The 15,283-nt window shown below is 41.9% G+C and overlaps 1 protein-coding gene across 6 annotated transcripts in view; it reads right to left on the reverse strand.

Moving 5' to 3' along the window:
• Positions 1 to 15,283, reverse strand: part of LOC132260477 (CUGBP Elav-like family member 4) — a 298,183-nt gene that overhangs the window by 75,340 nt on the left and 207,560 nt on the right. For 5 of the 6 annotated variants that reach the window (XM_059758611.1, XM_059758609.1, XM_059758610.1 and 2 more), the window contains one exon: positions 2,298 to 2,346. In XM_059758611.1, the coding sequence (XP_059614594.1) occupies positions 2,298 to 2,346 (49 nt within the window). Of the gene's footprint in view, positions 1 to 2,297; positions 2,347 to 9,697; positions 10,007 to 15,283 lie in introns of those variants that run through there. The other variant, XM_059758614.1, reaches the window with a different exon arrangement.

Raw genomic sequence — 15,283 nt, forward strand, 5'->3', positions numbered from 1 at the left:
AGAAGAGAACAAGGCATAAAGGAAGGATCCCAACAGTTTCACAGTCGGAATGGGTGGATTTAAATAAGAAATGACAGAGAAATTTAGCAGGAAATCAAATGAAGTGAACTTTTTGGGAAACACTGATTACACACATTTTCATGTAAATTTATCTCACAGCGACGATGGCCTAATTCGCCACCCCTCAATATTAATGTAGATGAAGATTGAGAGGCGCAAGTGAAATTATTCTGGGTCTCCAGTTCTTCCTCACCCTCTTGGAAGCCCATTTGATGCCGAATTCGGCATTTAGGACTCTCTGTGTAGGAGGGATTAGAGGATGAATGCCTTTCCCTGTGATATTTCAAATTGTGCGCCATGTAAAAAATCACCCATCGTGCAAGACATGAAAATTGATTTAGCACACCAACATTTTCATGTTTAATTTCAAGCGGAGAAAATTATTTTGGCATCTCAAGGCGAGTTAATTAAATAAAACTTTTCCACCCCTTCCCATCACATACACACACCCGAAATTTAATAGCACCCTTCACTTCTCCTGTCAATTTCACTAGCCCTCCTCCGCCATGTGACAAATGCCTGGAATTTCATCCAACTTTCCGGGAAAATTTCAATTTAATTTCCACGAGTGAGATACTAATTCAATAGAGAAACATTTTGTTTGATGAGAGCGAAACCTTTCAAATGGGCATGTCTAGGGAATATAGGTTTTCTTACTATTCCATGCGCTCTTTGAATTATCTACATAGAAATCGAGCAACATTAGAAGCCTCAATTTCTCTCAAAATCACGTTCCTTTTTCCATTCTCCTCAATAATGAGCGTGAATTTTGATCCTCGCTCGAAGATGCCTTCACCTTACAAAGCTCTTCTCGTTTTGCGCCGAGGGAAGATTAGAGGGAAAATACCTGGGAAATTGTGGGTTCTCCGAAAGGCGCGCAGGTACGATATAATGGAAATTGGGCGGGAGATTTTTAGGCCACACACGTGTCTCAACGCTGAGAGGGCTGTTTTGGGGAGTGGTGATAAATTCGTCTCAGAACAGCCTCAATGGCAGCTCTGAGGGAGGTCAGAGGTCAGGTGGAATCGCTGTGGGGGTGCGTAATTAAAAAGTCTCGTGCTAAAATGTCCACAAATTAAAATGTTCCCCCGCACGAGATGCATGGATAACGAAAGGGATGGGATTGAGAGCTTAAAAACTACCCCAGAGCTCCAGTATTTCACCAACCTTTATGACCCCACTGAGAGATGTATGGCGCGAGTTGTGGGGTGAGGGTGGAAATCCCTATTCCTTCCAGAGAGAAAAACTTTCACCCAAACCCACGCATCTTCACTTTAAGGGCGCTGCGAAGAAACGACCAGGTGACACGTATTTTGGACATTTCTCAGTGGAAAATTAAAAGTTTCTACCCGCCACCCTGAAAAGCTCATTTACGTGGAAGCTCCGGCGAGGTACATATCTTCAAGTTTGCCGGTGACATCGGTGAAATGAGAAAGAATATAATGCAATAAGTTTCACCTTCACACACGAGACGCCGTGGCCTTTTTGCCGCTCTGGCTCAAGTCAAGATCACATCTCAGAGAGGGTGTCAAGGGGTGAAAAAAGAAGCGCGATGGGAGCGAATGGGGAGGAATGTGGATGGGAGAGGTCGTGTTACTTCGCGTGGGTTTGTACAGATTGTCGAAAAGTTGACAAAAATACCCAAGAAGCAAGAAAAGTATATCAAATGTCTTAAACATTACTTCGATGTTCACAACTTTACAAAAACAACACACCTAAGATTGTTGAGATTGAATGAATAAACACATACACAGGTTATATATGTTTCGAAATTTTGAATTTAGTCAATATCTAGGGTTCCGAAGCCTCCCAAAAACTATCCCACTTATGAATGTATAGCAATTCCGTTGCGAATACGACCTCGGAATGACATTGTCACGACGTTAGGGGTATTTCTCGCCGTCTATCGTACTCCTTCTTGGAATTCTCCCTGTGTTCCTCGACTGGAGCAATAAAATGTGGTACAATCCACCCAGAGTTGCCGCCTCGTTGCTGGCGAACGTGAGTCTTGCGCCACCCCCACGGAGAATCCACCTCGTTTTTGTTTCATAAAGTGCGTAATATTTTTTGTAGCAAATTACCCGGAAAGACGGTAAATTTGATACTTTATTTTGTGTTCCGCCAAAAGAGCGCGCGCGGGCAAAAAATCGGGTGGGTGGGTTGATGTTGGAAGGAAAATTAAGAGCATTACTGTGTTGAATGCAGGAGGTGAAAAGGAAATAAATTGTCTTACTTACCACCGCGGTTTTCACTATCCGCTGGTTTAACTTGAATGGGACGGTTCATCTGCAAAGAGGGAAATGCGTATTAGTTATTTATGTACGAGCTGACTAATGTCGGATAAAATAGGGACAGTGATGGTTTTCAGTGTGGTGAGACCGATGACCTCAGGTAGGTCATCTTGTCTCTCTCCCTCCGTAATGAAATCACCACGAAATCGAATATTCTGTCCGCCGTTAATTCATTTTCATGGCAGCTCCCCCGAAAATATTGGGGATTTTTCCACTCAATGCCCATCCATTTGCCGATGGAGCCGATGTGGGGATTGAAAGGGACCGGCAAAAAATCTGATAACACGCTATAATGTCATCCAGCTGAGTGATGTGTTGTTTAGTGGTCAGAACCCGGTCCCCGACCACCTTCTGGCCAGGTATTTGTGATCACGCGCCTTTCCAGATATTGTGACCATGTCACCGGTTATGGCCATTACCGTGTCACTTTGTCCAGCAATTTGAAACCACTAATATCTCAGCCACCCCCGACCATCACACCCTCGGCCACAGGGTGACGAAAGGGAGGCCCTCCGGGTGTCCACTTTAAGGACTCGCTCCTCGGAGCGGAAATTAAAGTTATGGACGATGTGAGTTAAATTTGATTTTATACTGACACGTTTTCCCTCTTCACACCCCCAAATGTGAGGGAGAATTACGCAGTATTTTGGTGATGATGCTGCGGAATTGCGCCACCACAAAATCCCTACCGAAGTGTTGAGGAAAGACTTGATTCATTCGTATAGTTTGCATGTCCCTGTCTCCATTGTGTCTATTCATTTGAAGATTTTGCTTTTATTTGTCCTCTGTGCTGGTCGTGCTGCTTTTTACTGCGCTTCTGCTATGTTTTGCTTGGCGATGCGGTTCAATAATAATTGTCAAGCAATCTAATATTACATTTCTGCCGCCAATTGCTCTTTGTTGTTAATTCTGACGCATAAATAGAAAATATATCTGAGCTAGTAAAATTTATGCACTCACAGGCAAGTGTGCTCATGAGAAATGCGGATGTAATGCATGAATGCAATCAACTTCTCCGCCAAATGAATTGCACAGTAGCAGTGACTGCTGTAAGGGGTGGCATAATAAAAAATACATGGAATCAAATCATGCAACACTTGTTGAAATTTTCCATCAGTCAGTCAAGTCATTTATCAAAGTGGCGCATGTGGAAAAATCAATTTATTGATAACGGAAGAACGCCACACTTAATTACAGTAAATTGCAGGCAATATACATTTTTGGGGCCTGGCTTTTCAGGGGGTGGCAAATGGGTTTCTCCTCTTGTCGGAGGTAAAATGAGTTGTCGCTCGGCCAACCCTCGAAAAAAGAGGGAAATTCTCATGCATATTTTATGTGTCCGCGTGGACGATGATGGCACCAAATGGGTTTATAGTGGGGTGTTTTTCCCGGGGAAAATGATTTTGATGAAACCATTTTACAAATGCAACCGCCACACATGGGATTTATTTGCTCACACTCCGGCTGACGCACCACGCATTTCCAAATGGATTCCATTTAAATGCTGCGTCTCAACAGATGAGATTAATTTGTACTCGGTACCCTAATACCTGAGATGTTTCTGCACATCAATTGCCACAGTCTGTCGAGCGCGGGAACATTTGAAAAGACAAAAAGGCCAAATTTCGGCCGAATGACTTTCATTTGTGCGTGAGATGAAAAGGATGCTCCAGGTGAGCACGAGGACGAGATAATTGAATGCGAGAGTGGAGCGATGAAATGAGGGGGTGTCCTGGGAATCCCATTGAGAGACTTTTGTATTATTAAAGGGAACTAATTACCTAAATGGAGTTGAACCACGGAAACTATAATTACAGTGCTGCTTGCTATTGATATTTATAGCTCAATTCGGGCGAATGTGGAGCATATTGGGCCTATCATCGCCATGAAATGTGTGACTCACTGGTAATATTTAATGTGAAACTGTTTCCCTTGCAGAGTTAAGGACGCGCCGACAGATTTTCATCAACGGGCACTCTTGACTGGTCCTCTCGTGATAAGAATAAATTAGAGGATAGAGAGAGACTTTGGCCGAGTGATGATAAAAAAGGGAGTCAATTTGAATAGTCGATAAGGGAATGGATGTTTTTTGGACAATGAACTCTCCTCTCCACTCCTTTACCATCTATTGATATTTCCCGAAGCGACCGAATCGATCCTCAAGAGGATGGGTTTTTGTCCCTCCTGCAAACCACTCTGTCTTCACATATGCCAACAACAAATTGTGCACTCTCTCTTCTTTGGCAAAAAAGAACCTCATCCTCCTTCCCCCATGGGATTTAAGCGAAACAGACACTCGAGTCAAATCAAAATGTGAATAAAAGTGACTATAAATTTTGATCACTGGCAGAAGCATCATATCCAACAGATTGAAAAATCCCTTTTGTCCCTACAAAAGAAGCCACCACCACTTGTACCATACCGAGGAGAGTGAATTGCAAACAGAATCGACAATTCTGGTGCGGGGTGGTGGGAACAAAAAGAAGCCAAAGACTCACCATGGATACGTTGAACGCGCCACACAAAATTCCACACCACCCAAAGTCCATCTGAATCCCTCCAACACAGAGAGCCACCAATTCAACCCCCATCGACTTCTTTTCCACGGAAAATGCTCGTCAAGAGGTTCGACCACGAGGGGCGACTCACTAATGCAATTGCCGTGACGAAATAGATTGATTGCCATGAATTATTCACTTCTCAAACCTAGACATTCTCAAATCAATTTTTCTACCGATCGTATCGATTGCTTCCCAGTCTGTTCTTCAGTTTTTGCGCCATTCTGACTCATGCAAATATGTGACATTTTTGAAATTTCAGTTGCACGTCGATTTATAATTGATACGAATCGTGAAAAATGTCATGAGCCGCCCCTTTGTCCTTTCCACTTTAACATCTTCAGCAGCGGAGAGTCTGGTGAATACAATGCGATGCACTTAGTAAATCCTTTGGGTATAATATTCCTGTCTTCGGGGCTGTATTTGAGTCTTTTGCTGAAGATGCTTCTGAGGCGCGCCTGGTGAAAAAGTATGACGAAAGGATCTCTGAATGCGACACGAGTGGATCGACGGGAAAAAAGGGCGCTTCAAGTGAAAGCACAAAAAGCTTATACGCCATTCTGACCGACCACTATCCATTTCCAAAGAGGGTGGCTCGTAAAACCGACAAGTCTTTCTCTCACTCTCCTGAACGGAGATGGGGAATCCATCGCAGAAAAAAGCGTGGAGACGCTTTATATGAGTTACGTGAACTAACATAGCAATTTTCCGGAGGGTGAGAGAGGCGAGCTTTTATGTGAAATTATTATATGCCGAAAGACAAATGGGGAACAATAATTCAGCCGATTATCGCATGGTGCAGAGCACAATAAAGTTCCATGGGCGAAAAAGGGTCCAATAAAAAATTTAATTGAAAAGCGATCGTGATAAATGCTGAGAATGCTTCAATGGGAAACACACCCTCACTGCAAAACCACCAATTTCGTGCCAACACTGAAGATTATTTTTAATCCATTCGCCATCTCTCGTTCTGGTGGGGCGTTTCTGGGGGAGAAATTGCGAATAATTGTAATGGAAAGGGAAAATTATCATGTTGAGAAAGTTTACCAACATAATTTTCGATTTGATATTTAGAAGAGAGTGTTGCCTAATGAAAGAAAATCAATTTCTGTAAAACCCATACTCTGATAGAGAGAGAGGGGGAGAAAGAGAGAGTGAGGGAGGGAGTTTTGTCCCAGTGTAGCACTCTTTTATTATCTCCTGTTTACCTCCTGTACTGAGCAGTTTTTCACTTGAAGCACTTCCCAAAGGCATTGATTGTGCACACGGGAGTGGATGTTTGAGGGAAAAATGGGGGTTTGTCTCTATGTACATTATAAACAGACAGGTCAACAATGAAATTCAATTTGTGTAAGTGAATATCTATTGTGGAGTTCCGCCGCTCAAACTAAAGCATTCCATATAATGCGCCTTTTCCTCATCCTGGTAAGTGTGAGACGCCCTGGATAAATAAAGGATGAACTATATTCAATACACTCCATCTCCGCTTCGTGTGAATCATTGCAGAGGGAGAGATTCCGCAAGGGCGGGGGTGGATTATTAAAATTTTATCAAAATAAATGAGACATTGGCGAATGTGATTGAAATCAAATTAATGCATTAAAATTGGGCAAAATACACAAGGCAAAATCATAAAATTATAACGAAAATACATTTACACAAATTTAACCTGCGGGAGTGGGAGGAGCTGCCAAATGACCACATTAGTCTGACCATTTGTGTTTTTCCGCCATGCAATGTTATGTATGTCACTGGCATGGGTACTAAAATCAATTATTATAGGTGAACACACTACAACATTTTCAATTAGAGTAATTTGATAATTTCCACCGAAAACTGATTGAGACCCGAACGATGTCTGCGTTTCACCCACACTTTACGAATTAATTTTCCACCCTTGCGCCATTTCGAGTGTTGCAAATGAGCCCGGGAAATAATGCAATATCATTTTGTATTAAATTTTAAATGGTGCAGAAAATTCCTTTTTCACCAATTTCATCTATTGAATAATTTGTAACTAACGAACAACAGATTCTCAGGTGGACTTTAAATTAAAATTATAGAAAATGCTTAAAGATTTCTACCAAATCTGTCGCTACGATTTTTCCATTCAGGGAAAATGATTTTTCAAATTGGCGGGAGAAAAACATAGTATAATTTCTTAGAATACATTTCAAGTCAAGGTACTGAGGCTTAATAACGAGACGTTTCGTGATCTATTAAATTATTTTCTACTGTAGATATCATCAAACTTTAGGACTTGACGGTCCAAGGAAAATTATAATAAATGTCTTGTAAGCCCTTTTCTAGTCAGGCAAGGGGAAAGTGCCTTAGAAGTTGGAAATGAAAGCTGTCTCCCCAGTGAATCTTCCAATCTACTCTCATTGGCCATGTGGGCAAGAGAAATGGTCCATCGAGTTGGGGGGCGATACATCTCTCTTGGGCCGAAGGGATGTGGGTGGTTCAATTGAATTAAAGCCAAAGACTCGTATGATTAATTCAATGTGAAAAGATACTCAATTAAATGATAACTTGAGCGATCAGTGCAAGGGCGGAAAAAAGGTATGTCGGTGCCAAGAAGAAGAGTGTCGGCTTGGAAGGCGGGGAAAACCCCCAGAGAGGGTGCCCGAGGCCGTCGAGGCATTCAATATTCATGGGAATACCATGTGGAGAGTGTATCGGGAGATATAATGAAAAAGTCTCTGGACAGAGAGCTTTCGAAAGAACATAATGGATGAGAATTGACGATGGTCGAGGCGTATCGTAAATTGTTGTCTGAAAATGCGTCTTCGACACGAAACACGGTAGAATTCATGGAAAAGAATCGCATCACAATTATTCTGGGGGCCTCACAAGAATTCTTATTCTGGATTTTCACATACTTTTCTCATTTCGACGTTCTTCAGCTTATTTTTCCATGCTCAATGATACTCTTATTCCTCCAAAATGAGCAAAAAGCTTGACAAAGAGATTCTAAAGTTGAATAGCGTGTGTATAAATAGGCGAAAGAGACGAAAAGAAGGGAGAAAAACCTACAAGATGTCAAGATTAAGGATTTCTTCTATTGGCTAGGAGGAAAATTGGTGCAAAAAAAGTATTAGGGTACAATATTTTAGGCAATCACACTTCCTTGCAAAATGTGGTGACATTCTTAAGCATTTTGCAGCGTCAACACTTAAACTGTGGCGGCTGTATTTATCAGTGTTGAACACTCGACCGAGTCCACTTCCATCCAACACTCTCGACATCGCACAGTGTGTTGTGAATTTAGCAATTCAGATTTTACTTTCATCGCGAGGTGGGGAAAGTCTTATGGAAAATTACTTGAGTAAATTCGTTAGAATGGGCCCGACAGAGATTTCAACTACTAATGTCTGTTTTATCTCATATCACACATCCAACAATTTCATTTTCTGTCCCCTCTCTCGCCACACTTCCACTCGGTGGATAAACAGTTCCTTATGTGTGCTGTGACACACAAGAATTTTGTGTTTATCCTACGGAGTTTACGTTAAGGTTTGTGTATTTATGTTTTGGGGGAAGCAAAGGCATTATATGCATGTGAATGCACGGACAGACGGCATTGGGTTTAAAGAGGTTAACCACAGAACACACTTTCATAAATTATTAAACTTCCCCATCCACCCTCTTCCGACTATAACTCTTTGGCAGGGATGTGACGATGACTAAATGAATTTTGGAGCCCGTCAGAGGACATAGTCTTCTGGGACACACTGTCACATCATGTTCAATGGTTTGAGTCTCAACTGGATTTGCTATAAAATAAAATCAAGATTCGTTTTGAGTCATGCATATTGAATTTATCAATTCATTTTAGGGGAGAGCAGGGTATTTATTATCATAATCTTATGTTTCGACTTTATGGTAATACTTAATGACGCTTTGTCATCGAAATTTAGCCTGAAAATGAGTATTGATCGTTAATCTTATGGTTTGAGTTTCTGCTAGACATGCTATAAAATGAAAATGGACTCTTTTCGTATGTTGGTCTGTTTGGCTAGAACAGTAAGACTCCTGAGAATTGTCATAGAGCTGCTTCTGAAGACAGAAAATGAGGAGCAACAGGAAGCCATTTATAAATTAATTTTTCCTCTTCACTCAGTCGAAGTGGAGAATTCCTTCTACTGTCTTATTAAATGTCACGGAGACGCTCGTCCTCTGAATAATTCTGAGAGACTCTTGTCCTTCCCGTCTCGACGAGAGAATTTTTATGTCACTCCGAGTGCGTGTTATTTAATGGTTACGGCGAGTGGAAAGCAATTAAGCCCAGAGGCCTCGAGGCGACATACCAAAAAAATGCTTTCGCTTCGTCCTGAAGAAATCATTGGAAATTAATGTTTCGTGAATTTTTTATTGGGACTCCCAACAAAACAGAAAATTCCCCTTCGGTCTGACGCTTCAAAATATTGATTTTCCATCGCGAATGAATTCTTTCACATATTTCGTAAAATCGTTTATAGTTTTAAACACTCAAAATTGCTCTCCATTAACCCTCCATTTTCGTACCTAGTAAATCACATAGAAACAGGAGAGACTCAATTGCTAAATTTCGCGTGCATGGACATGCACTCAATCGCCCCCTTTACTTGTTGCAATGTGGCAATTTTGGTGTTGAAATTGACATTGTGAAATGCACATTTTGAAGGTGAAACACGGCATTACACCTCACATTAATGGCTTTTAGGAGTTTCTACCCTTCCTGGAATTTCAATTACGAATACTACAGGCATATTAATAGGGATGGAGAAAGGAAAAACTGAGACTTACAATGACCTGATGAGGAAAGTCAACTTTCCCTTGGCGCACAATCTCTATCATATGAACCATATGGAATCAGTTCACAGGACCACAAAATATTCTATTGGCTCTGGTTTTATCTTATCTTAAGATTTTAGATTCTTCTCAATGATTTTCTTATTATCTTCTAAGATTATCCACATACACACACTTTTAGAGGGATATTTTATAATAGGTTTTGACTTTTACTGGATAGAGTCTTCTTCTTTCTCTGTTCAAAGAGGATTTCAGTGAGTCCTTATCTCTAGATTTGGCCAAAATTTGTCACTCTGTTCACGGCTTGAGAGGTTAGAAGCATAAATCACTACGGAATACTCTTCACTATAACTATGGTTAAGCTTAAAAGCTCTGCGTGACAAATTTTCCTCCTATCGGATTACAAATCACAAGCACTTTGACTAAATTCTTGAGGTGTTTTCTTTTCCAAACACACACACGAAAATGCGCTCTTCCACCGCAACTGATTTGTGTGTTTTTCTCGAAATTGAGCCACAACAGCTCTCACTTTCGCCCGATCGGCTTTTCTGGTGCGAGTCCTTCAATTGTGGGTCTCTGAAGATCTCCAAGTACAACACACACGACACAATTATCACCTAGAAGGAAGTTTCAGAGGTGTTAAAATTTAATTCATGTCTTTTCTTCTCATCTGCCATTCTCACAAGATGCCATTTTGGGAGTAAAGAAAGCTCTGGTGCGAAGCAAAGAAGGAGAGAAGAAAGAAAAGCTCAGAAATTGAGAGTAGTTCAACGTACAACTGATCCCCAAGTCGTTGCGAGGACACGTCGAATCCCCAACACGATTGTTCATCGCGATTTCTTTCGAGAGACTTTCCCCCTCAAAAACCACCCCCTCGCCTAATGATCTCTGTCGTTTCGGGATAAATACGTGGCAATTGAGCTTTAAGCTCCACCGAAATTTTCCACCAAATCACCCCGGAGACTTTAATACGTGCAGAAGAAGCGAAGACTCTTAAAGTCCCACTTAAAGTGATATTTTTGTCGCACTGGGAAAAAACTGAGTCTTTTTCGCATGAATGTGAGGAAGCGAGCTCGTAAAAAAGAAGAGGAAATGCGAGTGAGTGCTGTTAAAGTCACCCATGATGGCGATACAAGCCCATTGGCTATTTTTCACAACGCACAAATTCCACCCAAACTGCGTTCTTGCCGATGCAACAATTGGTCAACATCTGAGAATGGCAGACGACAGAAAGACTGTGACTTTGGAGGCATGCGGATGGGCTAAAGAAAAGTGCCTGCAATTCTCACTGCAGCAACAGTTCTTTTCACTCAACCGTCAAACGCAATGTGCAAATATCTCTCTTTACTTTGTATTGAAATTTCCCGTGTATTATCCGCGGAACTCTCACTAAAGGGTCACGCCTTCAGTCAGATGCTGGGACTTTTGGCTCAGCCTTCCTTTGCAAGAGATGTTAGATTTTAAAATATAACAAACAACAAACAGTGTGTCGACTTAACTACACAAAACTCAATCGTAGACTGAATGATGGTGTTGAATAGAGAAAAACTTGTTGGGGGAGAGCGAGCATTTTCCGATATTCCTACCTTCGCTACGCAGAATGTCCGCGCGCGTGTGTGTGTGTGTGATTGATGGGGTGGGGGGTGGGTTCGCAGAGAGAAAGTGATTCGCACGCACGACCCCTACGCACTGCCCCTGATGCGTGTGCGTGAGGAGGGGAGGCCCAGGGACTGTTGATTCTCGCGTGAGTGCGTCACTCCTGCGCCACGCAAGACTGCCGACTTTTCCACCCCAAATGCGTCTGCAGGGGTGGCATGTGTGTATGTACTCAGCGGGAGTGATGTACGGCGTATAGCCAGAAGTGGAGCAATGAAGTACATCATTGCGTCACCACGGAGGGTGAGTCACCTCCACTCATACACACGCGCGCCAGGGGTGGCAAGTACATGGCCGAGTGGTGGGGCACGTTGGGCTTCGGGGGCGGATCCAGGCTGTGAGAGTGCGTACAGCCGACTATTTACATGAGGGCGAGAGTCTCTGTCACACAGCACACATAGCCTCTCCTTCACTCACTCAAACACACACAAACTTCCCCTTCCTCTTCCCCTCAACCCACTCCTCGCACGGCACACAGCGAATGGCGCTGAGATTCGCGTGCAGCCAGGAGATATTTTCCCGATGGTTATTAATAAAATCATTGTCTACAATCTCCAGAGATGGCAAACCGCGACAAAGTTGCTATCGAATATTTCGAACTGTGATTATGTAACTTTTTCGGGCATTCAGTGTGTTTTTATTCAGAAAAGACACAACTTCTTCTGTGTCAGAATGGATGTTATATAATCAACCAGTATCCAATAACATGTGACAATAATGGAAATTCTACAGAGACAGAATATAGAAGAAAGAGCGGAGAAGAGCTATAGGTCGATAAAGCAGATGGAAAATATAGATAGCTCTAGGGGAAATATTTCAAAATCAATATTTTGATCTATATATTATGTTTATAATAAAATTACATACAGAAGTACAGAGATTTCTACTTATCTTTCATTATTACTTTATTTGGATTACGGATGCAAAGAAGCACTCAAAATTCGGCAAAAAAAATTGCTAAATGTTCATTGACAGCAGTTTAGACCGATGGTTAATGACTATGATCGCCTCAAAATGTTCTAGAGTCTATAAAATTGTGGATTTTGCACACAAAATAGAGTAATATATGTTGTTAATACACAGAAATCCTTAAAAGAACATAACATTCACATTTCTTATAATAATCCAAGCAGTTTAGCTGTTTTTTTCTCTTTTTAACCCTAAAAAATTAGGGAATTCTTGTAAAATCACATTGCAGACTGGATTGAACTATACTTTTTCTTCAATAGCCTAAAAATTCTCATAAGTTCTCCTTTTCTCATCAAAGATCTTCCAGTTTGTTTGACTTTGAGGGTGTTTTTACAATTTGTTGTCAGAGATAATCTATAGTCTCCTCTCGAGTTCATTGGCGGAGAAGAAGAAAGTGAAAATACAGCCGAATAAAAGAGAATTTTTGAGGGTGATTGAATAGAGCGATAATTTTTTGAGCCCTTCACGTGCGGCAAGGAAAGTATCTAAGTATGCGAGTGTGTGTGTGTGTGTGTGTACGAGTGTGTTTGAAAATCTGAAGAATAGAGGATGGAATTGTGCCACAAAATCCCCTTTAATTCAATTTGCTGGGTGCGTTTTTTTCCTTGGGTGAAAAGGAAAGTTATTGGATGAGAACATCTTGTGCGGGTGTGTTCTTACGCTCCACTTTCACCCGTGGGCAAGATGCGTCTTCACGCGGTGAAAAATCGCAAGATAAATCCTCACATGGATTTGAAGATGCTGAAATCCCATCATTTTCGCCCCTGGCCTCGCGGATTCACCGATAAAACGACCGGATAAGTCCCTCTCAATTGATGTTGGCGATGCTGGCAAAGCCCATTTTCTCATGCCGTGTGGAAAATCCCAACGATCAACACGGAATATCCTGCCTGCTGAAATAACTTCATTTTCCACCCACCCAAAATCGCCCTCCCTTTTAGAGCCAGGTGAAAAAGAGCGCGCCCAGAAAAGGTAGAATCCGCGACGCTCTGCAGGTTATTAATAATAAATTCCTCCTCGTGGTCCCTTCTTGCTTTCTCCTTGAGTGTGCAAAACTAATAAAACCCTAATGAAATGCTATTTACCGATGATGAAAATGCTTCAATCCCACCCCACGAGAACCGCAACGCTAAATTTCGTGCATGTTGGGTGCGTTTTCACGAGCTTTTTCCTGGCACTCAATTATGCAAAATTTTTCCAACCCTCCAACAACTCTCTGGCATCCCTCATGAAAGCTACTTTATAAATTATTCAATCTGTCTATAAATTCAACAAAGTTGCGGACAATGCAGACGAAGTGCATGCGGATGCTTCGACAAGGGAAACTTTTACATGCCGAACTTTATTTAAATCACGTTTAGGGAAACAATAAAGTATCTTTTTGCCTCTATCCGCCCAAAATCAGAGAGAAAATTCACCTTTGCCGCTCTCACGAGTAACAAAAACACTGGGCTAAATGTTGATGTTGTTGGTCGTAATGCACTCAGAAATCATTAGAGCGAAAGACTTTCAGAAGTTACTTAGGGAAAGACAATCAACACTCTTCTGTGAAATATCTGAACTCAGAGTGTTCTAGAAGAGCTTATAGCCTATGGAATTCGTCTCTATCTTCTTGAGTGAAATTCTGCCTTTTTTGCGTCATATAACGTTTGCCGTTGTCGATGAATATATCAGATTAATGGCCCGAAGCATTGTTCTATCCCTGCTCACCTTGCAGATGTTGTGACATGCGGATGAAGCCCGGGAATCCCTCGAGAAGCTCGCTTTGAGGAGGGAAAATGCTTGGGGAGCGAAAGAGCTACGATACGAGCCAATTTTCTTCAATTTTAATGCCCCAAATCGCATCGCTTTGTGACATTAAAATAAAAATTTCATTTCGTCCACCCACGCCTCGAGCCTTGCGCGCCCAGGATTTGGTTTCGGAGGGTTTTTGCTTCTCAAGCGAAATTTCCAAAAGAGAAATTAGTGTGTGTGTGTATGTGTGGCGAACGAAATAAATCCCTTGGCATTGAAATCAGGAGTGGAACCACGATAAAAAGCGACTTCGCACATACTGTAAATCTATTTTAACACTTTCTCCCACGTCTCAGCAGTTTTTCGGGTTAAAGGCTTCACCTGAAAGTCGTCTGAAGCGAAAGGACGTTGTTTCCACCCACGCAAATCGTAAAAGAGTCCTCCTGACGAATGATGGACTTTTTACACTCCACTGAATTTCTCACTCTGTTCATTATTTCGCCATTGAGTGTGGAATCGATGCTATTTCGAGCTCGTTTCCACTGGAAGAAATCTGGACGAGTCAATTGAATCCCTCGCAGAACTACATGGAGTTTTGGCACTGTTTCAGCTCTTTTCGGCCATCTGGACAGTGTTGCACATACACAGTGGTCAACTTGGCCACTTTTTGCTGCTCTGCTATCCTTGTCTTGTTTCGCCGGCGAAAAAAGAGCCAGCAGCATATTGTTTAAGTGTTTCACCCAATAAACAAACACTGCGCTATGTTCCAGTGTGTATGAAAAAATGCGAATGAGGGAGGAGAGTGACAAAATTCATGGGAATGGAGAAATGTGATGGCAGCAAAACACAAATCTCAGTGTAGATTTAATCCGATATGTGTGTGTTCCAGGAGTGCGCTTGGGGACCTTTTTTCTCACCCTCAGAATCCGTGTTTGCGGCAGAAAAGGGGGGAGGGAGGTCTGAAGCCTCAGCCAGATATTCATCTGGTATATTGGGAAATTCGAGTGCACACAGTTCGATGGGAGCGTCGAGCAAAGAGCCATATATTTTGAGATGAGTTCTCTGAAAAATGGAAATACACTATTTAGCCATAAATAATAGTCTGTGCAATGATAGTATCATCTGAAAAGTAAAGTTTCTCAGGCACCAGATTTGTCACAGATTAAGTTTGTACAGAGCGGAGACTGAGATTTCTGACTTAGGAAAGCAGGCCATGAAATT

The sequence above is a fragment of the Phlebotomus argentipes genome, unplaced genomic scaffold (genome assembly GCF_947086385.1).
Source record: "Phlebotomus argentipes unplaced genomic scaffold, Phlebotomus argentipes genome assembly scaffold_18, whole genome shotgun sequence".
Lineage (NCBI taxonomy): Eukaryota > Metazoa > Arthropoda > Insecta > Diptera > Psychodidae > Phlebotomus > Phlebotomus argentipes.